General features: G+C 41.0%; 2 protein-coding genes and 1 long non-coding RNA gene across 4 annotated transcripts in view; 2 read left to right on the top strand and 1 right to left on the bottom strand.

Annotated features, from left to right (window-relative positions):
- The window catches only part of slc12a8 (solute carrier family 12 member 8), a 15,387-nt gene extending 4,846 nt beyond the window's left edge, over positions 1-10,541 (top strand). The window contains exons 6-14 of one of the 2 annotated variants that reach the window (XM_068328768.1): positions 3,279-3,392; positions 3,620-3,707; positions 4,368-4,455; positions 5,415-5,561; positions 7,266-7,932; positions 8,050-8,147; positions 8,256-8,373; positions 9,552-9,612; positions 9,819-10,541. In XM_068328768.1, coding sequence (XP_068184869.1) covers positions 3,279-3,392; positions 3,620-3,707; positions 4,368-4,455; positions 5,415-5,561; positions 7,266-7,932; positions 8,050-8,147; positions 8,256-8,373; positions 9,552-9,612; positions 9,819-9,987 — 1,550 coding nt within the window. In that variant the 3' untranslated portion in view covers positions 9,988-10,541. The remainder of the gene's footprint in view (positions 1-3,278; positions 3,393-3,619; positions 3,708-4,367; positions 4,456-5,414; positions 5,562-7,265; positions 7,933-8,049; positions 8,148-8,255; positions 8,374-9,551; positions 9,613-9,818) is intronic. The other variant, XM_068328769.1, reaches the window with a different exon arrangement.
- The window catches only part of LOC137604759 (uncharacterized), a 12,953-nt gene extending 1,692 nt beyond the window's left edge, over positions 1-11,261 (bottom strand). The window contains exons 1-2 of the long non-coding RNA XR_011037665.1: positions 11,123-11,261; positions 3,212-3,386 (exon numbers count right to left, since the gene is read on the bottom strand). This is a non-coding gene — a long non-coding RNA (uncharacterized lncRNA). The remainder of the gene's footprint in view (positions 1-3,211; positions 3,387-11,122) is intronic.
- On the top strand, positions 11,124-25,847 carry heg1 (heart development protein with EGF-like domains 1). The gene is made up of 14 exons (XM_068328767.1): positions 11,124-11,677; positions 18,271-20,029; positions 20,516-21,012; positions 21,717-21,830; positions 21,914-22,036; positions 22,117-22,220; positions 22,317-22,372; positions 22,559-22,719; positions 23,099-23,233; positions 23,685-23,727; positions 23,831-23,868; positions 23,967-24,054; positions 24,166-24,343; positions 24,435-25,847. Exons 1-14 carry the CDS (start codon positions 11,176-11,178, stop codon positions 24,576-24,578), a joined length of 3,942 nt encoding a protein of 1,313 aa, XP_068184868.1. The 5' UTR covers positions 11,124-11,175; the 3' UTR covers positions 24,579-25,847.

Genomic DNA, 25,847 nt, shown 5'->3' with positions numbered 1-25,847 from the left:
CCAAGTTGAATACACCTGGATTCGTTTGTTATTTCTCTACAAGAAAATGGATGGAAGGGTGGAAGTTATTTGTGTGGTTGTTTGATATAAAGAAATTGGAAGCTTTGATTGTAGGCATTGTTTTAGTTCAGTAACGCTGCCGGGGTTCTGTCTCATCATGCAGAATGACTCAAATGCAGAACCTTATGAGTGTGGCGCTCAAATGAAATACAGTCTGACGTGCCACCCGATTCCCCGCAGAACAGAACCCACTGATGTGTGCTGAGGGTCTGGGGTTTAGGGTGTTGACGAAACTCACCCACATGTTCTGTAAAATGATAAACGGTGACTGTCAGGACTGAGATCGGAGGCCTGCTGCTGCTCGACTGCTCCACCATCTCCCCCTGTGATCCACATGATATACGTCTCAGCCATCTCAGTGGGTTGTGCCCCGCCTTAAAGCTTTGCAGCCTGGCCTGTCCTTCATACCAGCAGTTTAAACTGGTTAGTGTGGGAGACTGAGAGGTCAATCAGATGGTGCAAGAGGCCTCATATGTAATCTGACTACACATTCCAACCTAGATGAGAGGAATGCTTAGCTCCATGCTACCTACATAGTTTCTCTTCTGACAAAAACACAACAAATATCTCACAGTAATTAGACAGACACCTCCTCCGTTATGTTGATGGATGAGGCCGCTTTGCATCCAATTGTACAACAATACCATTGAAATTGAATTGAATGACCTGCCCAGCCAGACTATCAAGTATCATGTAGTTCATGTTTTAAAATGTGACCATGTTCTTTGAAAAAGCCCCAACTTGCTTTGTTAAAGTTAAATAAAATAAATCCTGGATCCGTTCCTTTTTCTGAATATCTGGAGTTCTTCCCTGCCACACGCCCAACCCCAACATCAAGGATAATGAAAATCTGCCAAGTAACTGACAAAATATTGATGAATCTTCCATCTATAGTCTTCTATGTCCATTGTGCTGGTGAGTAACTGGAGCTTTTCAACATTTTATATACTCAGGCTTCAGATTGAAAGGAAAGGAAAATGGTAGTCTTGGACAAAGGTTCTGCTGGTAAGAACATTTATTTGGAGTTTTTTGTCCACAGCTGTTGAGATCAAATAGTCCGCTCATATAACCGGACGATTAATTGTTTTCATAAATAGTTTTGGCTCATAAACATGTGAACGCCCTCCAATGAATGGAGTCAGACATGGCTGGATGTTGACGTGTAATGTTGTAATGTGGGTGGGGAGCCCGTGGTGCAGACATAGACACTGACTGGCCTGAGTTTGTTAGATTCAGATTGTTTGGACAGAGGGCGGTCTCACGGGGTCACAGCCTGAACAAGAGTTTGGGCTCCTAATCCAATATCATGTTCGCGCTCAGTGTCTCATTAAAATCCAGAACACATGCCCTTGATTTTAATGTGTGTTCAACTTTTTTTTATTTTTGGGGTTTGTTTTAAACTTTTAAACATTATAATATCGGAATTCTCTCTCTCTCCCTCACCCCCCCCCCCCTCTCTTTCTTTCTCTAAAACTTGGAAGCTGCTGAGCTTCTGAAAAGGGTGGTGACTTCCTTTTGGATAAACATGTCATTAATCTGAGAGAACACATTCTTTCCCACCGCAAGATAACCAAAGGGGAAATGTCCGGTGCTGCAGCATCGGCAAGCCCTCCAGATTGTTTGGTTTATGGACCCCACCAAAACAGAACAATCTCTTCCTCTGGATGTTCAACAAATATAACCTGTCACTTGTCCTTACTTTGAACTGCTTATATTTTTGAAGTATGTTTCCTATTGTTGTCATTTGCTTTGATTAAGCTGACATACAACAGACAATACTTTCAACATATGTGATGCTGTGACGCATTTTTTGGAATTCTGTACGTGAAGTTTCTTCTGGCTTTTGTATGAAAACATAGGTAGATGCAGACCAGACCTTTCTTTATCGTTTGGAGGAAACAGAAATTTAAAGAAATCAATTTTGGCCATTTTTGTACGTTTATCAGTTATCAACATTTTCCAAGCATGTAGGAGACCTGTAATGTAAGTCTGACTGATTCCATGCATTATTTTTCAAACCTCTATGCAGTTGTGTGGTTTGAGCACCTGGTGTCTGGCTCTGTAGGCCATTCCTTGGAAAATCCCTCAGTGCAGACAAGATCTGTTTACATTTCATGTCAGTCTCAACTTCTCCAGGAGGTGTAGTGCAAAAGCTCACCAATAATTATCTAGGGCCAAATTCAATTACCAAAATACGAATAAAGAGCATGAAAAAATTCCATTAATAGACTCTTCAACCACTCATGTTGTTGCAGTAAATTCTGTTCCAGCTGCACATTCCATTATAGCTGCAAGTTTCATTTAAACTTTATTACAGATGAGACTTGACTAAACTGCAAAGTTTGATGAATTTGTCATTTAAAGTAGTTTTTTTATTTCACGAAACAAATCTGAAAAAAAGTAAATTTTGTGCAACAACATGGATCCAGTCTGTCATTTTACTCAAGATGCATAAATACATTTAATTCATCAAAACTTGCCTTTGAATGAATGTTGCACCAGATATGCTGAAGCATGTTTATGTTACCATTAACAGACGTTGTTGTGTGTTATGAGGACGGACTAATTATTATAAAATCATATGTCACAGTCTGAAGAAACAACTTTATGATTAAATTACTGTTGATAATATAATATTACGTGGGGTAACACATCAGACGTATTTAATCAGTAGGACATGACGTATAATAAACGGAATTCGATAAGAATAATGTTCTTCAGTCAGGCATCATTGCGGTTCAGTGAGACACACATGAGTGAGGTAAAGATAATTGTTTGTAGATTCCGGACACTGGTAGAGGTGGCGACTGATGACTCTGCTGAGACAGAGTAGGTGGATTAAATGAAGAATGTTGTGAATCTGCAAAGATTGGCAACATTTGGGGGGGGGGGGGGTTAATTGGAGTATGATCGCTCAAGACTTGTGTAACAATGAAGTGTCACTAAGCTAGTGGATAGATGTGATAAGCTGATGAGAACAGCTGATACCTCAATCAACTACCCGAGACAATGAATTCAGGAAATTTGATACTGAGCTTGTGAGACATGTGATTGACAGGATGACATGACAAATAACCTGCAGGCATAAGCATGTTCACTTTCACAAGAGTTTCATTTGACACATTTAGACTGTTGATGGTTTCTTACTGACCTGCTGCTAATCCCGTCATGAGGTTCAGAGCTGATGTGTGACCTGTGCTGTTTGTCTCCTGTTTCAGAGCACGGGTTCATTGGTTATTCAGACGGGCTGCTCAGCAGTAACATGTTGCCAGATTACAGCCCAGGAGAAAACTTCTTCACAGTCTTTGGAGTCTTCTTCCCTGCTGCTACAGGTGTGATGGTCAGCATTTCAAAAATGATGAATGAATGAAACATTTAGTCTTTAAACGCACTCTCTCTTTTCACTTAGTAATCAGTATAAAAATTAATTTGTATCATACAATTTGTCAAGTCCATTTTTGTGTTTGTGTAATATTTTTTTTGGTGTGTGTGTGTGTGTGTGTGTGTGTGTGTGTGTGTGTGTGTGTGTGTGTGTGTGATTGTGTGTGCACGAGCGCAGGAGTTATGGCAGGCTTCAACATGAGTTCAGACCTTAAGCGACCTGAACACAACATCCCTGTGGGAACACTGGCAGCTGTCTCCAGCTCGTATGATGGCACCTCCACACCAGCACGCACACACACACACACACACACACACACACACACACACACACACACACACACACACACTGACACACACACACACACACACACACACACACACACACACACACACACACACACACACACACACACACACACACACACACACACACACACACACACACAAACAGGGTGACAATCAGCTTTTATTTATAATGCACTTAATTGCATTAAAAGACATTTTAAAGCGCTTTTACAGGTAGAGAAACCTAAGGGAACAAGATCTCAACTACAGTTTAAGATTACAAAGTAGCTCTCCGTAAAAGTTATTAAGTAAATCTACTGACAGAAACTGCATGATAAGGAATTATCAAAACAACAGAAAATAAAAATGACTCTTTTGTATTCAGCTTCTACTGGTGATGTTTTTAAACGTCATCCACTTGCCTTTTTCCCTTATGAATCATTCAAAAAGCTTTTCAGAGGTTTTGATATGAGATCTCAAAAGTGCAACTTATTCCAGCGTTGCTGCAGAGAACAAATAAAAACACTCTCACACTTGACATTCTGTAAATGAGAAGCTGCCAGGACACAAGTCTGCTATTAGTTCTGAGAAAGCTACAGCTGTTAAAGCTGCATAAAGGTTCTGTTTTTGACCCGCAGGTGTTTCCTGTATCTGGTCTTTGTCTTCCTCCTCGGGGGCATCTGCACCAGAGAAGCTTTGCGCTACGACTACTTGATAGCAGAAAAGGTAAACTCTTTCCTCTGTTTCCATCCTACAATATTTACAGAGGCCAGATAAGGGGATTCCCTGGTGGCTCAGGTCTGTTAACGTGGTGAGATAACTAAGTTCTTACTGCTTGTAGGATGCATTTAAACACAAAACAGGTAACTTGTGCAATAGCCATGTACTTAAAAATCATTTTTGTTCTATATATTTAATAAAATGTACCAAAGGACAGATTGAGAGCTTAAAGGATTTGATTTTCAGTTAAGATTTGGACATCGGTGCTTCAACATCACAAAATGTAATTGTCTGGCCTCAGTTTATGGATTGATTTCAACAACTGATCAAAACATCTAATACACACAGTAGATAAAAGACCAGTCAAAGATTAAAATTTCATCTCACTGCCATGAGGGTGGTCTGTTGAACACCTGACCTTTTACACAGATCAGACTGAAACAGTTCCACATACTAGATATGTATGGAAATTTGAAATTGAATGGACTGAGTCAGACAATAGAACATATTTCAGGTTAGATTGAACCATGTGCAGAAACACAAGGACTTTTCATGGCTTCATAATGTGCTATCATAGCATGATTGAAAGAAAGATCTGGCTGTGATCAATAAGACATCAATAAGATGTCTGATGCAGCGCCACTCAGTTGTCTTCAGTCGTCTGGACAAATCTGGCATTAAGGGTTAATTGACTGGACAGTTGTTGTGGATCAGTTAGTTCAGAATTAAATTGGTGTTCAGTCTATTATTAATTCAATAACCCATTAAATTTATTCACATGTTAAATTTTTAGTTTGGTTTTTGTGTGTAAAATATTCAAATTCCTTGACTTCTCAGTCAGTGGATAATTCTTCTGTGTTTTCATAAGGGGCTGGCGGCAGCGGAACTGCAGTGGGTGTAGTTGTTGTGAGCTCGACCCCACCCCATCCTCTTCCACCTTCTGTTTGTTTTCCCTCTTCCTCCAGGTCTCCTTGGTCGGTTTCCTCTTTCTACTGGGGCTCTACATCTCCTCCCTTGCGTCCTGCATGGGTGGCTTGTATAGTGCACCCAGGATCCTCCAGTGCATCACACAAGAGAGGGTCATCCCCGCTCTGGCATTCTTGGGAAGAGGGGTGGGTGGATGATGAATGGATGCTTGGGTAGTATAATGGAACAAAGTTAACAGGTTCTAGACACGCTGCTATACAAGCAGATTTTTGTATATATGTGTTTATACACCGGATCCAATCCCAGTTTATGGTTCATTCATTTAAATTTCATGTCCCTATACAAATTATAATTTTATGGGCAGGCCTTGATGGAAAAACAGCAATACCTATACAAAACAAACAAATTATAATCATAAAACTAATTGATGTATATGTGAGTAAATGGTTATTTACATTTAAGTATTTATTTTTTAAACATTCGACTTAGTCATCCTGTATTGATCCCAAGCTGGGAAATTTACTTAAAGCAGTAAAATAAAAATACACATACAGAAAACAAAATATAGACAAGAAATGTAAATATAAACACCATAAAGCATTAATTTAAGTTTGAATTGAAATTAATTGTTTAAAGTTTAAATTTTCTGTGCTTCTAGCTACTCATTGGCAACATCAGTAATCATGAATTAATTAAAGATACAAAAACCACATCACATCAACCTGGACTCAGAAATGAAAAGGAATACATTTATACAAAAATTAATTTTTTAATGGCTTTTTAAAAAAATATATCTAATACGTGCGTATTGCCTACATGTATGGATGGGGGTGTGGTGGGTGGATTGAACAGGAAGAGGTGACGGGATCGTCTAGCTGTAGACTGCAGACTCCACTCCATACAAGTGGCTGAAGTGACAGTATTACACCAGTGAGTTACAGCTCACTGGAGCTACAAAGCTCTGCACTGATACAAACAGGCTCACACCATGAACATCCTGATCCTGTCCACCTCCACTTTCCCTGCTTGTGCAGCAGTGTCTGACCTCGCTCATCGCACTGGAATGAGGCCCTAGACATCTTGGCCCAAATCAAAGCTTCAGAACAAACGCAGGAAGGGTTGACGGGCTGGGCCTTGCTCCCTCTGCTGCGTCCTGGAGGCCTGCCAGTGACACAGTAGTGCTCCTTAAGCTACGGAGTAGACCCTGTCAAGTTAAAACAAGCTGGCTAACAAACACCATATTCAACAATTATTTCGTTTTGAGAGAGGAATTTTGCTTTAGTGTCACACATATGTTGACGATCAGATTCAGTTCTAGAATGACTGGAGGATAAAACTTCCTCTGAACTCATTTGCTTACATTTTTTTCATATTTGAAGATGTTTAACATATTTAGGTAAATACAGTGTACCCAAATATTTAATGAAATAGCTTAACTACTAAATTTGTACTGTATTAATTCCATTCCTAAGCATCATTCAATCCAAATATCATCCAAAACAGTTTAAAAGCAGTTTATGATTTGATTTTCTCAGATTTATTTACTCCCTGTAAGTAGTTGTTTTCACCTAGAATCCATCGGTAGCACTTTTATTTGGACGAAAGATCAAGTTGGAAATCTGCAGAATTGTAATGAGGAATGGGGCACAGGTTATGTTTTTTTTTATGTAGCATGTCTCACCTGTGAAACCCATATACTATCATAATAGAACATTTAATTTGTCACCAACAAGTCTATTTTCATATTTAACAATGTATTTTACTAGTTTATCAAATTTTAGGTCTAAGAATCAAGCATTTCACCTTTAGTTCAGTAAAAAAAAAATCAACACCACCTGTTTGGTGAATCATGACTTGATGATGTATAACAGTCTCTCCCTCTCTAACAGAAAGGCCCCAACAAGACTCCAGTGGCAGCTATCTGTCTGACCAGCCTGTTGACTATGGTCTTCATTTTCATTGGTCAGGTCAATGTTCTGGCCCCCATCGTCAGCATCAACTTCATCCTCACCTATAGCTTCATCGACTACTCCTACTTTAGTGTGGCCATGGCTTTACAGCTACAGAATAAAGAGAAGAGTGACCACCTTAAATCAGCCAAAGTAAACCACCGTAGATCAACCAAACAAGGCTCTGGGTCTCTAATCAAAACCGACCTTCCAAACTACGGGAGCGGTGGCGAGACTTTACAAAGTAAAGGTACTCTGACAGAGTTCACCAAGGACATGGACCAGATCTTTCCTCCTCCATCAGATGATGATGCTGGGTGCAAGAAGCCCTCCTTCATGCTGGAGCTTAGCAATGGATGCAAAGGCAGGAGGGCGAGTGTGACCATGAAGGAGAAGCTTATGGACAGCTATGGATTTGATCTCAACAGCAACAGGTTCACTGATGAGAAAACAGACGATTTTTGTTCTGCTCCACCACTCCAGGAAACTGAGATGTCATCTGAACGTGGGGTGCTCAACCTTGCAGACACGCCACAAGTTAAATGCCTTTCAAAAATATATCATGCTGAGCACGAAAAATCACTTGAGCCTCGCAGTCACAACACAGGTGGTCTGTTTTAACCATCTAACTCATTAATTACCTGTCAGACCTAGATCAGAGTGGGGGTTCTAGAGAGCAGATGTTGTGTTGTAGTAACCTGACGCTTCTAATTAAATCTTTCAGGTGCTGGAATAAAAGCTGATCTCCAGAGCTTTGAAATCAAACCCATTCAGGATCGATTCTACTCCAAATTCTGCAACCACTGGGTTGCTCTTATTGCGGTACATTACAGATTTTAGGATACATATTTTTTTGTTTGTCAAATTGTAAATTTATTTAACAGTATATTGTTGGTTTATTTAACTGTGTTACGTCTTGTTTCCTGTCAGGCCTTGAGCTCCATATTGATTATGTTTGTTATCCAGTGGATTTATGCCTTAGCAAACATACTCGCCACTTTCCTGCTCTACCTCTACATCGGGAAAACAAGTCCTGGACTACCTACAGGTGACTTCCATCATTTCATTTCCTGTTTAGGAACACATAGCTTGGCTCCATGGTAATGTTTGTGTTTGTTGAAGCAGCTATAAAGTAATATCACAATTAAAATTAAAAATAGTTTTCTGATAATTTGACAAAAAACTGAAAAAAACATTCTTGAGGTCTACTCTCCATAGACCTCAAATAATATAAATTAAATTGTGACTGTGATGAAAATATTTAATCACACATTCAATTCATTTGGCTGCTGCTGAAAGGAGACTTCTTTATAACTAGAGTGACATTTTTGTATTGTTTATTGTATTCATGGTTAACACATATATGCATGTAACTATAAAGTTGTGAGTTAAAGACAATTTCCCTTTAGGGGATTATTGAAGTGGACTTTCTTCTTCTTCTTCTATCTGGGTTTGATTCATACTTAGAAGTCCTCCAGAACTGCAGAATAATGTCTTGCATAATGTGAAACAGGATTCCTGCAATTTTTTTATTGGATAGTTTACATATTTCTAAGAAAAAAATCCTGGAGAGCTATCAAATTCAGCAGCAAACATGCAGTCGTTTCTAGTTTTTTAATGTCCTGTTTTCAAATGTCTAATGAACCACTACCCTTACTCAATGTGATTTCTCTACCTCATTTGCTGTATTAAACCCCTCCTAGGAACATGAGTGCGCATTTGCTATAAGCCTAACAGTACTTACATTGGATAAATATCTATATGCTTTATCATACCACACCACAAATCAATTAATAATTACACAATAAAGTTTAAAGTCCTCCTAATGTCCTGTTTTTAGATTTGCTTGTTCGTTATGTGCTCTGGTTATTCACTGTGGCACGTTGCTGCTAATTTCATTTGTGGTCTTATAACTGGGAACGCTGGCAGCTGTTGTGGCTTTAGATTTCGAGAAAATCTAGGCAGGACACCAAACATCTGTGCATCAAACTCACTGCATAAAACCTAACTCACATTCCTGAGCACAAGCTTTGCAAGTGCACTTGTCACACAGGTGGTCAGTATGATCCTTTCTTCCCTTTCTTGTGTCAGAATTTTCTACACAAACTTCCAATTCCAACATAATATAAAGGATCTCTGTGGTAAATTTGAAATAAATGTGAACTTGTTTTTCATGACAGCTATTAAAAGCATATATAGATACTAGTGTTTTTGATCTATTTACAGGTATTGCAGCTCGATTCAGTTTTTTCACATGGCTGAGATCAACATGGTACAGCATATACAGGTATTGTTTACGGTTCTGATGAAATCTGGCCAACAATATAAGAATGAGTGATAGACTTATATAACCATTCATCAAAGAAATGTTTGCTAAATAAAAATATGTCCCGAAAACCAAAATTACACATTTAGAGAATGTGAGCTGGAATATATTATCTTTAAATATTTTCTAATCTAAACCCATTTTTCCAATCTGTTCCCCTTTTTAAGGAGGAAAGGATCTCCTCGGGATGAAATGGTTGTTACTCCCTCTCTGTCAGGAGTCGGGCTGAAAACCAAGCAGCTGACAGAGGAAAATGCAGACTTTGCCACTCGTCACCGCCACCATCATTCCTCATTCATTGCAGCCAACGAAATGATTCAACCACCACTCAAGTGACAGACTTAGACAATGCCCCAGTTATATTATAGCTGTTGGACTTTGCCTGTATTTTATGCCTTGAACTGTACCTCATGTTGCCCTATAGGTAAAATATTTTACATAAATTGAATTGTTCAGATGGTTTTGTGTGGTGTTGGGGTGGGGAGGGTCTGAATTTCCTCTAATATTGCACATAGTCTGTTTTGGTGTGAGAATAATACAATGAGACAGATGAGTTGTTTTTTTTTGAGCAGACTGAATACAACTAATGTAGTTAACTTTATTTTAAAACAGTACAGTGTAGCCATCTTCTTTACCTGAATTTGTGCTATATTTGTAACTGTCTACGGTGTAAAGTCAGATTTTTGTACTATGTGTTCACTTCCATGAAGTTTAACGAATGTTGTCCTAATCTGACTGAAATATAAAGTGTTTATGTTACCGATAAAGTTGGACTATATTAGCTCACTAATGCCTGTATGCAGTTCATTGAAAATGTTTCCCAGGTTTACTAGTTTGCTTTTACAGCCATATTTAGAGGTTAATGTTTTTGCAATAATAAGTTGAGATACTTGGAAAAACATGTTCTGGGCTTTTCATGTATTTAACAGAAGCATATAAAACCCACATCTTTGTTCAAAAAATTTGCTTAATTAGAAATGGTGAATTACATTAATATATAATTTTAATGATATATTAATGTATATCTACTCTCCGTTATATAAAAGCAAAATATGTGATTTTAGACATGTATTCTTTAAAATTTTAATCTGTAAAACATGATATTTGAGTGATTGGGGCCCCAAGACTCTCAGTCGTACAGCAGGGCAGCAACAACACTGAAAACCACTCTTTGCTATCGTCGCTCCAACAAACACGTGGAGATACAAGCGTCCTGTCTCCATATCGATTTGTGAGGTATTTCATGTCTCCTTGTAATTCCACGTGTCGTAATTTGAAAATCAGGTCAATGTCGATAGCAAGGCCCCTTTTTTTCAAGCATCATCTGAATTCCATGGATTTTCGTAGCTGCTGTGTTGTCATGTTTGATCCAGCGCAGAAAACATTGAGGAAGTCTCAAAATTTAACATTTCTATTCCCTTAATTTCAGCACATCCGACAATACCTGAAGGCAGCAAAGGAATTCACTGACCTGAATCAAGTTGTGGTCGCGCGAGCGCGCGCGTGCGTCTGCGTGCGTGCGGGATGGGGAGGAGGAGGAGCTCGCGCTCCTCCGCTGTAATAACAAACTTTTGCCTCCACTCCGTTATCCACCGTCCGTCCCCCGCCGCCAGCAGACGTCCTCCGGACCTGAACCAGGATTTATTTAATTTATCAGCGCCCCTCCGAGCTGGAGCGCTCCTCCCATGGTGTCCTCGGGAGACTCCCCGGCTTCTACTCGACTTCACGGAAACTATCGGCGACCGTTTCGGGGTCTTGGAAATCATGGAAACGTGGTTTTTGAATCACGCCTTCGGTTTGTCTCTGTCGGTCCTCCTATTGGGTCTACCGGGGCCCCTCGGGGCATGGACCCCCACTATCAACAGGACGGATTCGGTAACGGCGGGAATTTATTTTTCAACTGCAGGACATGAAGTCAACGAGTTGGAAAACAATGAAAGCTCAACTTCACACTCCAGCGAGCGTTTATCACCATCACAGAGAGACATCCTGCTCACACACACCGCTGGAACCGAGGCCTTCAGAGGCAAGTCAGCTCCTTACACCATGCAATGAAATAATAACATAGTCAAGCCTTTGGACATCTGCTTTAACTATTTCCAAATTGACTTAAGATGAATTTTACAGTAGATATCATCACGTAATAATCAACTCTTAAATATGTTATCATTAACTGGAATTTCTGCTTACTATGAATGAAAATGTGAACTAAAATTAAATTTCCTATTTCATGTCAAAATGAATAAATCTAATATGCATCCTGCACAAAGTCCCATGAAACAAGTGCATTGTTCTGTTAATTATGTGAGCTCAGTCTTGCAGAATACAGAGTTAAAACTACTAAATTCTTTCATTACTTATTTAACCAATCATTTTTTTCGCCATTGATGGATTGTCATTGCATGATCCATAAATTATCACAAATCACCAAAGTTTTAAAGCAGAACTTATTTACACTGATTTATTGATTGAAAAGGAGGAAATTTTGTATAATCTTTGACAACCTTAACCAGCAATTATTCTTACAAATTTATCTGAATTGTCAATCACTTCATTATTTTGCTTCTGCTTCACCAAAAAAGTATTTTAAACTGGATACCATACATGTTTACATGTATGGTTCTGATATGGAGGCTCAGTTTCCTTGTGGGAACCCCCAAAGGAATCAATAAAGTGTGTTTTATTTATTTTATTTTATTTTTATTTATCAATTTACCATAATTAGATCCATTGACATAGCATTTTGAAAACACAAGATGTTCCCACCGTTTAATTCCCATCTATCTCTTACCAGTGGTCTTCTATAAAGTTCTAAATACCTACATATGTGTTTGTCGCCACAAAAGCATTTGTTTACCTGCTCATACAGGTGTCAGTGTGGTACATCATCTGTTTTTGAGCCTCTAATCACACGTGTGTGACAACTGAGTTGAATAGCACCCCATGATGAGTCATGTACAAAGAATCATTGTCAAATGATTAGCCCTCATTATGCACGTAGCGAGAAGCTGGCATTAGATTGTGATGCTTTAAGTTGCTGCTCCAACAAAAGAGCCTGCAGTACAACTATTTTTCTAATTCAGCGCACGGAGCTGAGGGAAACCACCGTCACATATAGCTTTTCACTTCACTTCACAGCTCCAGAGTTTTGAAAGGAATAACCTAATTTCAAGCCCAAGTACCCTCGGCGTAAGGCCCAGAGGGAAACCATCACACTAAAGCAAGGAAATCAAAACATTTGATGTAGAATCCACACTCCTGTCAACACCTGCACAGTTTCATACGGGCTCAGAGCAGTTAAAACGAAAAGGGCTTTATAGATAACTACGTCTTTATCATTTCAGAGAGTCAGAAGGTGTGTAGTTATGGATTGGAATCTTCAAAGCGAGGGGTTTTGTACAGGGATGTTGTGTTAGAGGCAAAACATAATTCTTATCCTAGACCTCAGTCAAAGGAAAGAAAGAGAAATTTAACTTCTGACAGTGTGGCTTAGAATTTTAAGTTGATCTTTAGGAACAAGACGTAATGTGCAATCATAATGCAAAAACAGACACATATTGTGTCGCCCGTAGTCCATTTTACTATCACTCATGCTATTGTTTGCCAGTTGCTCGCAATGCATTGCATCATATAGCATACTAATATACCACTGTAGGCCTTGAAATTAACGTTTTTTTCTTGGTTGTACTGGTGCTCCTAAACTTAGAAGTTAGTAGCACCAGCAAAGACTTTAGGAGCACCTACCCAAAAGCAAGGCGTACAGACATTGTATGTAAATAGCATGTATTTTATTCACAGAACCGTTAACACTTTTGTAAACCTGTTTGTAACATTAGTTGGGTCTCCTGGCTCTCAGTCCCTCTCTCATCCACCTTTTCACTGAAGGCCCAGCAACAAAGTTGTCTTCAGGAGGACCCTCTACTCCAGGGGTATTCAATTAAAAGCCACGGAGGTCCAGTTGGAAAAATTTCCTCTTGGTAAAAAGTCCGAACCCAAGTCCAGTTTGTGTCTTATAGCCGGTCCCCATGTCCACATTATCATTTATTATCAATTTTCAATGCAGGATATGTTTAAGTGAGTGCACAGCTAGCAGCTTTTACCTCACCATAAAAAGTAGACCCAGGCAAATAAATTTTAAGCCTTTATGTTGGATTGAAGAACACACAAACCTCAGAATTAAAAAATAAAGTGCAAAAAGAGCATAATAATCCCTTTTCTCGTAAATTAAAGACATCCCAACCTAAAGAGCTGAAGGCCTACACTTCAAGTAAAAAATCATTAACATGTTCAGAAAGCATGAATTAAAAACTGGCTCTTTCAGGGGAAAAATACAAACAGAACTTTCTTCATGAGAAAAAGGGGCATGTGGCCTGCCAGTAATTTACTTGTACACAAGGTGTGCCTGTGCACACCTTGTGGTGGTCACCTTGTGGTGGTCTCTGTAATGTTGGTGAAAGAGACCACTGGACTTGATCAGCATCTTTTTTTGTTGCATGTATGTCCTCTCCCCTTGTGTGTGTTTCATAGTGGTGTTACACTCAGCAAAGAGCTCATTATCTTTGTGAAGGAACTTGACACACACTCAAGCTACAACTCATCAATGTCCACAGATATGCATGGTGCTCTCTGAATAGCTGCATCAAGATGTTAATATTTCTTATTTTCCAGTTGCTGTTGAAGCTGACATTGGGAGTTTTTCCACACATCTCAGCGTTCTGTTTTCCCCCTAACAAAATGTCAACAACAGCTTTTAAGCACTTATTCACAACTGTCCCATCACTAAAAAAATTTTCATGTTGCCCCAGACTCCACCATGCCTTTAGTGAACATTCGTTTGCATTTTTTTCGGTCATTTTGCCCTCAGCTCGGATTTCAGGGGATAATTCTGCGCAAAAGATCTGTGCGTTGTTTCATAGTGGCGCTTCATGTTACCACTTTTAATTCATGCTACGTGTTCAGACCATATGAGGTAAAATGGTTTTGAACTGCCTGACGGAGGAATAAACATGAATTTCGTCCACTCATTGTTAACCAGCGGTTTTCCTCATTAACCTCCCTTCGTTTGGAGCTATGTTGTCTCCCTTCTTCTGTGCTGCGATGTAGTGGTAAACTCACAGCTGTAGCGAGCTGTCTCACGTCCTGGTACGCTGACAGCGCAGGGTAGACAATCTGATTGGCTGAACTGAGTGGCGCTATTACTGTATTAACTGGAGGAGCAGCGCCCGCCGTCTGTAGCCACGAACTACAATTAAAAATGCGCCAAGAAAATCTACTCTCGTGAATTTATCAAGGAGTGGTCACGGGTCCGGACAGAAACATCACTCGGTCCGGATCCGGACCGCAGTCCGCCACTTGGTGTCCCCTGCTCTATGGAGAGAGAGAAAGTGCGAGAGAGAAGAGGAAAAAAAAGGCGCACCAGATTTTTTTCCCTAGTCGCACAGGTGCTCCCAAATATATTTAATAGTCGCACTGATAAAAATTTGGGCGCATATGCGACCAAATTGGTCGCAATTTCGAGCCCTACACTGTAAAATACTTACGTAATAACATTATAAAAGTTAAAAAAAAATCTGTGGCCAAAAGAGATTGTCATCAGTTTGATTTTTTAAAGTTTTGTCAGATATGTGTTTTTTTAGTCATGCTTGACATAGACTGGGAGCTGCCCAGTATGATTCTACTGAGACAATGGAATTACCTGGAAGGCGAAGAGTAATTATGGTCAGGTAAAAATGATTCACTTCCCTTACTATGCTTTCACCCAGATTCACTGTTCCTCGCCTGCACCGATTTCAGATCCAGTCATCTGAAAACAAATCCTCAAACTCAATAGTCACCCTTTGGCAACTGAGTAAAATTGACAGCAACAAATTAATGTCTGATCATCAGCAATAAAGCCCAGCCGAAACATTCACAACACTGCTACACTGTCATCCATGCTGATTAAAACGCTAGATATATTGCTGCTGCCTAACTTCATACTTGGTTTTACAAAGCAGCGCAAATGAAAATATGAATAAGACAAGGTGCTAACTGCTGAGAGATAAACAGCAGAGAACATGGAGGTGTCCACCTCCTGTTGCCAACACCACGCTCTGGTCAGAGTTTTGTGCCCCAGACAGGATCCAGATACAGAAAACGAAATAATGCCTGAGGCACATGAAGAGGAAGTGAGATAAAAATGAAAAGGAGTGATCCAGTTCTGTTGCTGACCTCTCCCCTCCCCTCTGGACTCATGGAGACCTGACACATTACAGGCTGTCAGACAGCACATGATCAGGTCAGAAAAAACCTCCAGGTCAAAGATAGTCCTCACCCTGACTTTGTTCCTAGCTGTCATTCATGCATTTCTCTCACATGCATTTGATATTCAGAAGCATTGCTTCAGCATTTGGAATTTTCTCTATTTCACTTGAAGTTGCACTCATCAATATTTATATGTATATGAACAAATGAGAATGTGCAACATGAAAAGTGTTCCTCAATGATGAATGCAGACTTCATTCTCCACTAGACGCTGCAGTGCACTTTAGCATCATTCAAATCATTTTGGATTTAGTTGAGCCATGGTCTATATAAGGAAAGTTGGGGATTTGATCCTCTGCAATCTGCATGAGTTATATTTAACTCTTATCCAAATTCCAGCAAGACATACAGTATGTGTCATAAGAATTGCGGCCTTTAGGGTTCTCGTTATGTTAAAGAAAGACAAACTCGTCATGGCTCATCCCTTTTAGACTGAACTACCCTAAAATGTAGTGGTTTTATTTCTCTCTCCCACCAAGTGTCATGAAAATCTGTCAAGTAGTATGTGTGGAATAGTATGTAGTGTAGTATGTAAGATTGATAAAAAATGAGAAGACCCCACACTGTTAAAGAGAGTGACAGAAAATCGCAACAAAATGTGTTGCTTTATTCTGTGGCACACACCCCGTCTTTACACCGAGTTTCATGCTGATCCATGAAGTGATTTACCTGTAATTTTCATTAAAAGCCTTACCTTACAGTGTTCAGACAATTTAATTGTTTTACTCTGTCCTTTCATCTAGATCCCCTTTTAAAGGTGACAGAGTTTTCTTAGCTGCTGCTTCAAAACCCTTTGACCAAGTTTCACAATTAACTGTAGGAACTTTTGTGTAATCCTCTGGGATTAATAAAGTATCCACCTACCTACCAACCGACTGACCTACCTACCTGTCCATCCTGCTAATGGACAAACACATTTACTTCATGGCCAAGATAAGTACTGTATTCACCATTTAGAGTCTCTCTCTTCCAACCCGCTTAATCCGCTAACGCAGGTCGCGGGGTAGCCAGTGCCTATCCTGGCAGTCTCAGGGCGTGAGGCGGGGGACACTCCGGGCACGACGCCAGTGTACCGCGGAGCCACATAGAAACAAACAACCACTCACACACACACTCACTCCTATGGTCAATTTGGGACAGGCCAATCAACCTGAAGCGCATGCTTTTGGAGGTGGGAGGAAGCCAGAGAACCCGGAGAGAACCCACGCAGACACGGGGAGAGCATGCGAACTCCGCACAGAGCGGGACTCAAACCCGGGTCCGCCGTGTTGTGAGGCAGCAACGCTAACCACTGCGCCAATGTGCCGCCCCATTTAGAGAGTGGTAGTAAAATTTTATTTGATCCCATCATGTACAATTTACAATAGGGTTGTACTCCAGGGGCCAATGTAATTGTAACTTCTCTAGTTTTGTCTTGGTTCTTGTTTACCTTCACTTGCAGCTGTCAAAGACACATTACCAGATGCTTTACCTCAGTGATGTTTTGGTCTTTTTTATGACTTAACAATAATTTGGAGCAAGGCTAAATAAAAACTCTCCATAGACTGTTAACTTTAAAACACACCCAAATCTATGGTGAGAGTTTTCAGTGAGCCGTGTGCTCACTCAGCTTTAGGAAGGAAGTAGCTGATTCCCAACAGAGACAGTCATCGCCACATTTAGGACTTTGTTCCTTTGTTAGAGTAGACGAGACCGGCTGCCAATTGTTCTCCACCCAAAATCATTGCCTCTGTTGCAGGCTTTTGACAGCATCTTCCTCCTCTCTGCACAATGTGCCCCGGGCCAGACTCGACCTTTAGAGCGTCCTCTAATGGCCAGAGCTGGAAGTGAACTACATCATTTGAAATTGAAAGTTGGAGAGGAAAATAAACAAGAAGGACCAAGACATTTGCTCAGCAGAGGTTCTTGATAATTTATGAGGCAAGTTAAAAAGTCCTAGTCTTTTCACTTACATCTAATGGTTTTGTGTTTGGAAACTCCGTTATCAATTAATAAAACCAATGGAATAACACCTTTCTTGGCCTTACGTATTTCAGTAGAAAGAATAATTAATGCTAAATAAGAGACTAATTTGGTTAATTCAATTTGAACAACTGCTGAGGAGCATCAATGATGGTTCTAATAGTACTAGGCTTTTATTTGGTATTATCCTTTAAGGAACCTCCCAGCTGAATCAATAGAATATATAAAAAAGAAAGATCGTGATTATAAAAATCTGAATCATGAAAGTGAATCACCAAACTAAAGAAGAGAAGCATCATGAGGTTTTCAGTGTGTTGATACCAAACCTGGTAACTTTTTTTTCTTTTTCCACAGACACTGAGCAGACACAAAGCTTCACAGAAACAAGTAGCAGGTCACCAGTGGCCCTGAGTCTGTTAACTGAGACACTCGCCTCCACCCTGGTTGTAGCCACCACAGAGGCCAGCATCAGCAGCATCACTACCACTAGCAGCAGCAGCATCGCTACCACTAGCAGCAGCAGCAATAGCCCCACCAGGAGCACCAGCAGAGCCAGCACCATCATTAGTGGCAGCAGCAGCACTTCTACCACCACCAGTAGCAGCGGCACCAGCACCACCCGTACTGGCAGTAGCACCAGCAGCTCCAGCACCAGCGGGTCCAGCAGCGGTAATAGCAGCAGGTCCAGCACCACCGTTGCCAGCAGCGACAGCAGCAGCAGTGACAGTAGCATCACCGCCAGCTCCAGCAGTAGCATTAGCAGCAGCAGCTCCAGGAGCAGCAGCGGCAACGGCAGCAGGTCCAGCACCACCGTTGCCAGCAGCAGCACCAGCAGCAGCGACAGCAGCAGCAGTGACAGTAGCATCACCGCCAGCTCCAGCAGTAGCATCAGCAGCGGCAACGGCAGCAGGTCCAGCACCACCGTTGCCAGCAGCAGCACCAGCAGCAGCGACAGCAGCAGCAGTGACAGTAGCATCACCGCCAGCTCCAGCAGTAGCAGCGGCAACGGCAGCAGGTCCAGCACCACCGTTGCCAGCAGCAGCACCAGCAGCAGCGACAGCAGCAGCAGTGACAGTAGCATCACCGTCAGCTCCAGCAGTAGCAGCGGCAACGGCAGCAGGTCCAGCACCACCGTTGCCAGCAGCAGCACCAGCAGCAGCAACAGCAGCAGCAGTAACAGTAGCATTACCACCCGCACCAGCAGTAGCATTAGCAGCTCCAGCAGCACCAGTACAGACCAGAAATGGATTGTTAACACAGATCCAGTTTCAAACACCTCCTCCATTCTGCCCCTGGAGCCTAACTCCTGGATGTTGAATGAGGAGGCCAGAATGCCCCAAGACAGCCCAGACACCACCCTTCGACATGGAGATGCCTCCTCCTCCATGTCTGACATATCTGTCCACACTGACAGCACCTACACCTCCACCGCCATCAGTCGAGCTGGGGAGAGGACCCTGCTGTCGGTCACCTCCTCCTCTTCCTCCAGTAACAGCACCTCCTCGGCCTTTACAAAGAACTCCAGCTCCCATCACTACACCTGGGGGATTTCTGCTAGTACTGTCGAGACGGAGGACTACACCCCATCCACAAGAACTAACAGTGACACAACTGATCACCACATGACCCACTCCATGAAGGGGTTCTTCTCAGAGTCTGGGACACCAGAGTGGTCCAGAGGATTCCCAGGTTTAAATGAGCAAACTAATGTCACTCAGCATCAAATCGTCTCCACATCGGAGGAGACCTCCAAATTGACACCACCTCTCAGAGTGACAGAGCTCAGCACAGATCTGTCTCAAGTGTCTGTTTCCTCCACAACTCCCATCACCTCATCTGCAGAAGGTTCTACTAGCATCTCAGGGACAAACCAGGAGATGAGCTCGAGTCACCAGACGTCTACTGAATCCTCAGCTGGAGACAACAGCAGCACCTCAAGCCGCCTGAAGGGGGCTCCAGTGCAGACTACTGAGCAAAGTGTGGGTTTAGGTGTGACCACAGGACTTCCTACAGTCAGCAGTGGTACACCTGAATGGACTGAGTCTCTAACAGACACCCCGGTACCGCTTACCAACATCCTCATCACCACTATACCTGTCACTGTCACAGAAAGGTACCTTAGATTGATCCTGATTCTTTTTACTTCATTAATAATAATGTTGGGACATTATGTGGAATGTCAGTAAATGACCAAATACTTAATGTTCAAACCGTTGTTCCAAAACCTTCAAGTACATTTCAGTATTAATGATGCCTTCATAAATGTTCATGTTATTCATGCTATGGCACCAACACACTCCATACTATCAAAACTGTTGGCTTTGCTTAAAATCTAGATGATCTTTTTCCTCTGTAGCTGGAGGACCCGGTGGCTTTGATTTCCAAAAACTACAGTATTTTCTGCACTATAAGACTTACTGGACTATAAGACGCACTGTCAGCTTTTGAGAAAATTAAAGGCTTTTAGGTGTGCCATTTTGTGGGGAAAATACTGTATTTGAAATGAAATTACCATTGGTAATACTTAAAATATGAAAGTTGTTCTCAATGATCATTGGATTTCTTGCTACTCTTGATTAATTTATTGTCACTTCACCAGACAGCACATAACGGAAGAAAACACCTTCAAAGCTACTGTCACCTCCACCAACACGGTTGCCACCTCTGCCACCTCCACCCTACCTGAAACCTCTTCCTCCCAGTTCATCAGCATGATCAGCAGCTCCTCTCCAGGATCATCCACCGAGGCTACAACCTTGTTCAGCACAGCCTCCACCTCCATCTCCACCCAGGCCGTTCAGACCAGTGCAAAGCCTCCTACTCACAACACACTGTCCAGCCAAACCCAGGAGCCCACAGCTGGGATGGCTATCCCTACAAACCCTACCAAACTGCAGACAGAAACCAGCACAGTCACCCAGGCAGTCCCATCAGTTTATAGCCAGACCTTCACCCCCACCTACCCTCAGAGCCCCCCAGCCAGGAGCACAGTGGCTCCGCAGACCACCGGCAAACAGATGGACAGAGGAACCACGACACTGGAGACGACAAAGTCACCCGCTGACATCACATCAACCAGTGCGCCGCTTCCTCCAAGTTAGTAGTTGAAACTCTTCCTTCATTTGAAGAGATTTTATGTGACGTTGTTTTCATGGGGAGAATGTGTTTTGTCACCCTCCTATAGGCTGTAGCTGTTCCTGTCTCTGCTAAATAATACCAACTTTTAATTTTTATAACCAACTATAAATGTATGCATGTATCAAATAATTCTTGTGAGTTTAGTCTGACAAAATGGACCAAACAACTGGCGTTACAGCAGAAATAGAATTCTGGTTTTGTTACCAGTAGAACTGTGAACACAAATTCTGAAAACCATATTTGAATACAAATTTTCAACAGAAAACAACGTTAGTTCAAAATCCGTACATATCTAACATCTACAAACCTTTCTAATCATGTATATTTTGTTTTTCTCGTATAACTAGGTTTTCTGTAATGTAAAGTTGTTATTGACAACTTGCAAATAAAAGTTAGAAAAACTTCAAGGTCATGTGACAGAAAGAGATTTAAGCAGGTTATGGATGTTTAATGTTTTGCATAGTAAGTAAATTTTCAGAAGTTTCAAGTTTCAGAGGATGAGTTTGAGGTTGGCAGTACTGTAGTCCTTAACAAGTTTCTCTCCCAGAATTATTAAAAAAACATCCTGAAATTCATGAAACCAGTGTAATGATAAAGACATGATATCAGTGGTTCTGTCAGGCTCCCATTTATTTTATTCTCTTTTTCTCATTTAACTGTAGGAAACCCCTGTGTGTCCAATCCTTGCATGAATGGGGGGATGTGTGTGAGCAGCAGAGGACATCAGTTCACCTGCCACTGCCAGCAGGCCTGGACAGGCCCGACATGTAACCAAGGTGGGTTTCTCCTGACTGTTTGATAGTAATATTCATGGAGTCATTGAAGGCCTTTTAAATATAATGTCATCGTCCCCATCCAGATGTGGATGAGTGTGAGAAAGACCCCTGCCCCATCGGCTCTAGGTGTGTCAACACTGCAGGCTCCTTCAGCTGTGAATGTCCACTCGGCTTCAACCTAGAGGACGGGCGCACCTGCACCACAGGTCAAATCCATTTAATGCATAACAACCATATATCTGTTGTTAAAGAGCTTTTCATGATTGTAATCTTCTTCCCTCTACAGCCAAGACGTTTCTGGGAACGTTTAGTGTGAACAGACAGCCACATGACCCTGTTGTCTTCAAAAGCACAATGGTGCATGAGATCCAGAGAGAAATCATTCACCTGGTGAGTGGCAGTCTGCCTCAGTGCATCCTCACATTTCTGAGAAAAGGCTCATGTCTGTTGCGTCTCATGCACACCGTTCTCTTTTCCACATCTCAGCTCAATGCTTCACTGTCAGCCCTCCGAGGTTACAGTCGGTCGTTGCTGAGCAAGAAGTGAGTTCTTTCTTTAAACAAATCAATGTATTTCTATATGTTATCTTACAATTTTGATATCAGACAAGAGGAGGAGTCCCTATATTTACACAGTATAAAAAAAAACATTATGTCAAGGCTGAAAGAGGCAGCATGAGCATCTTCCTAGCATTGATGTCTCCATGGACCTCTGATATCTCTCCACAGAGAGGAGGACGGGGTTCACATCTCAGCTGTCAATATGTTTTCCATCTCCACTAATGTGTCGAGCACTGAGGTTTACAACAGCATCCAGATGTCTCTCAGCAACTGCAGCTCGTCGTTGGCCCACTGCTGGATGGTCCTGCAGCATAAGATCACCTATCGTGGTAAATGGAACAGCAAACATTAAAAACACTGAATGCCTGCTCCTGTTTCCTGACTTTAATAGTTCTCACCTTTTCAGATGATGCAGCGGTAAAAATGTATAATCCACCAGAGGGAGCACTTTGGCCATAAATCAAAAAAATATAACTAGTATCCCCTTGAATCGTTCCATGTTGCATTTAAGTCAATCTAAAACAGTCACACAACCCAAATGTCCTGAAAGACAACTAAATTCATCAGTGAGTCCAACATCTGTAAAGGACAAGAGGGCTGTGGGTTCATGTGTATGGAATTTATTTATTGGACCACTCACATCGTCCATGTTCTGATCAGATTCCTGTTGTCATTGTTCTGACTAATTGTGTATGTGTTGTATTTCAGTGGAAAGTTTGTGTGTGGCTCAGAAGACTCAGTGTGATGCAGAGCGCTCCACCTGCACAGATGACAGTGGCACCGCCCGCTGCCAGTGTCTTCCAGGATACTACAAACACAACCCTGATGACCTGTCCTGTTTAGGTAGGAGTGTGTGTGAGTGTTTGTGTGTATGAACCCACATAGACACAAGAGCGGCTGGTTCACAGCTCTATCCAAATATTGATTGTGTGTATTTGTTTTTATTGATTAACTTTCATAATGATGGAAACACAATTATATATCAACCTATTAGAACTGATTAAACTGCTCCACAGTGTTTTTAACTGTATATGAAATACTTGCATCAAAGTAAGGTCAAAAAGATGTTGCACATGTGGTTAGAAATCAAAATCAGGTTGTTAACAAGTCCCACATTGACTGGACATCGATCTCTAATACCGGGCAGACATTGAATCTGAGATATCTATCAAAAAACAATATTAGTTGTCAAGTTCTATTATTAAAATTTGGTGAGTTTAGATTTTGGATTTTGAAAATTGTCATGCTATAAATTGTCAGTGTGTCGTTTTCTGATCAAAGCATCTTGTTGTAGAATGTGGGGACGGCTTCAAACTAGAAAACGGCACGTGCGTACCGTAAGTCCAACTGAATTTTTTTCCCTCAAACAAAAATACAATTATTATTAGTATTGTAGATTTTAACCACATTCACACTGATGATTCTGTGTCTACTCCACAGGTGCATGTTTGGATTTGGAGGATTTAACTGTGGAAACTGTAAGTAGTTCTATAACCAATTAACATACAAATATAGCATTTCACTTTTGGATATTTTCTGTGACTTTATAGTTTCATGCTGTTGTTTCACACTGCAGTTTACAAGCTGATTGCGGTTGTGGTGTCACCTGCAGGCGGCGGTCTGCTCCTCATCCTCATCATTGCTCTTATTGTCACTTGTTGCAAGTAAGACTTTTTTTTAAAACATATCCACTTTTCAAATTATATAAAAAACATAAAGATTCAGTTCACTCAAAGTACCAAACATTGACCCAATTTAAATGTATGATTGCCAAGGAAAGACAAGAATGATATCAACAAGATAATTTTCAAGAGTGGAGACGTGCAGATGTCCCCGTACGCAGACTTCCCCAAAAGTAACCGTATCTCCATGGAGTGGGGCAGAGAGACCATAGAGATGCAAGAGAACGGCAGCACCAAGAACCTCCTGCAGATGACCGACATTTACTACTCTGTAAGGACACGAGAATTTATTTTTTTTCATACATAGAAAGTGTTATTTAAATAAAGGTGATACATGTTTGTCTCTTTGTGCTTTCCCTCAGCCTGCTTTACGTAACGCAGACCTGGAGAGAAACGGCTTGTACGCATTCCCTGGCTTGCCGGGGTCTCGCCACTCATGTATCTACCCCGCTCAGTGGAATCCATCCTTCATCAGCGACGACTCACGAAGAAGAGACTATTTCTAACTGCCCCACCTTGAACACCTGCTCTCACAGACATGCAAACACATACACTGAAACCTTCCATCTCATTTACTGACAACTGTGATGTCATGACGACTGCCTGTCATAGTCACAATGCTAAACTGTGAGCCTTTTTGGAGGCCTATGGAAATGAGTGTGTGTGAGTGGGTTTGTGTGTGCCCATCATGAAAGTGCACGTTTTTGCAAGTAAAATGTTTTCTGAGGGTTCTCTTATGTGACCATTTAGGCATTTTTGCATGCTGTAACCCATTTAATTCACCTCACACTTCTGCTGTCACTCTAAAGACATTCAAATTTACTTCCCAATGGTATGACAAACAAACATGGGTTTGAGGTAGTTTACCTGTGACAGAGAGCATCATATCTTCCACCTGCAGACTGCCACTAATGCTGCTCATGCCTGGTGAGGCAGATTTGTAGTTTTGCTTGAAATTTGCAGCACATGATGCACAATGATAATTGAAAGCAAAAATTATGTTCACTGTGTTCTTTCACAGAAATGAATGTGAATTATTTACCTGAAAAAATGTGGAAAAAAACACATTGGAGTTCAATGATTAAAAAAAAAAACAGCGGTGATGAAAATAAAAATAAAAAAACAGTAATTATTGATTCTAAACAACTGTGTCTTTTGAGGACGCACCTTCAACCCATTAATGATGTTCTGTCACCAACCAGTCAACCTGGTTACCTGTCCAAACATTAATTAAGCATGCTTGTGGCATTATCTTCTAAACAAACATTTATTTATAATATTATATACAATATACCAGACATATATTGTACCGATTTCAGTCGAGTACATAGCAAAACAGATTACCAAATTGTCACATTTGTGCTTTATACAGCATTCTTTTTCTGGGGGAATTTATCTTATATGGTTGAAATGTGTGTCACTGCTGAGATTTGATGTTCTTAAAACCAGTATTTAGTGTAAAAATGAGTAACAAACCACTGAAGGATGCACAGTTTATTCAAAAGTTACTGACAAGCATCTCTGAAATATGATGCCAGTGTTTATTTATAAATCTGTCTTAGTATTGTGTTTATTTGTGTGTGCGTGTGTGCGTGTCTACAGAATACTGCCAAAAAATTGTAACTGTCAGTGAATGTTTGAATGTAGAGATGTATCATATTTACTTTTGCTACTTCTGACATAGAGTATATATTTTCTTTCTTTGTGTTTATATGATCAGTTGATTCTGGCGTTTTAGTCAGACGTAGTTATTTAAATAAAACATTTGCACAGCA

The sequence above is a fragment of the Antennarius striatus genome, chromosome 12 (genome assembly GCF_040054535.1).
Source record: "Antennarius striatus isolate MH-2024 chromosome 12, ASM4005453v1, whole genome shotgun sequence".
NCBI classification, from domain to species: Eukaryota; Metazoa; Chordata; class Actinopteri; order Lophiiformes; family Antennariidae; genus Antennarius; species Antennarius striatus.
The sequence above is the reverse complement of the archived record's forward strand: the minus strand, read 5'-3'. Positions and strand labels throughout refer to the sequence as shown.

Coding starts and splice junctions, on each gene's coding strand:
- heg1 (XM_068328767.1), top strand. CDS start 11,176: ATGGGGAGGAGGAGGAGCTCGCGCTCCTCCGCTGTAATAACAAACTTT. Junction 23,869..23,966: donor AGGATTTAACTGTGGAAACT/GTAAGTAGTTCT, acceptor TTCACACTGCAG/TTTACAAGCTGATTGCGGTT. Junction 24,055..24,165: donor CTTATTGTCACTTGTTGCAA/GTAAGACTTTTT, acceptor ATGATTGCCAAG/GAAAGACAAGAATGATATCA.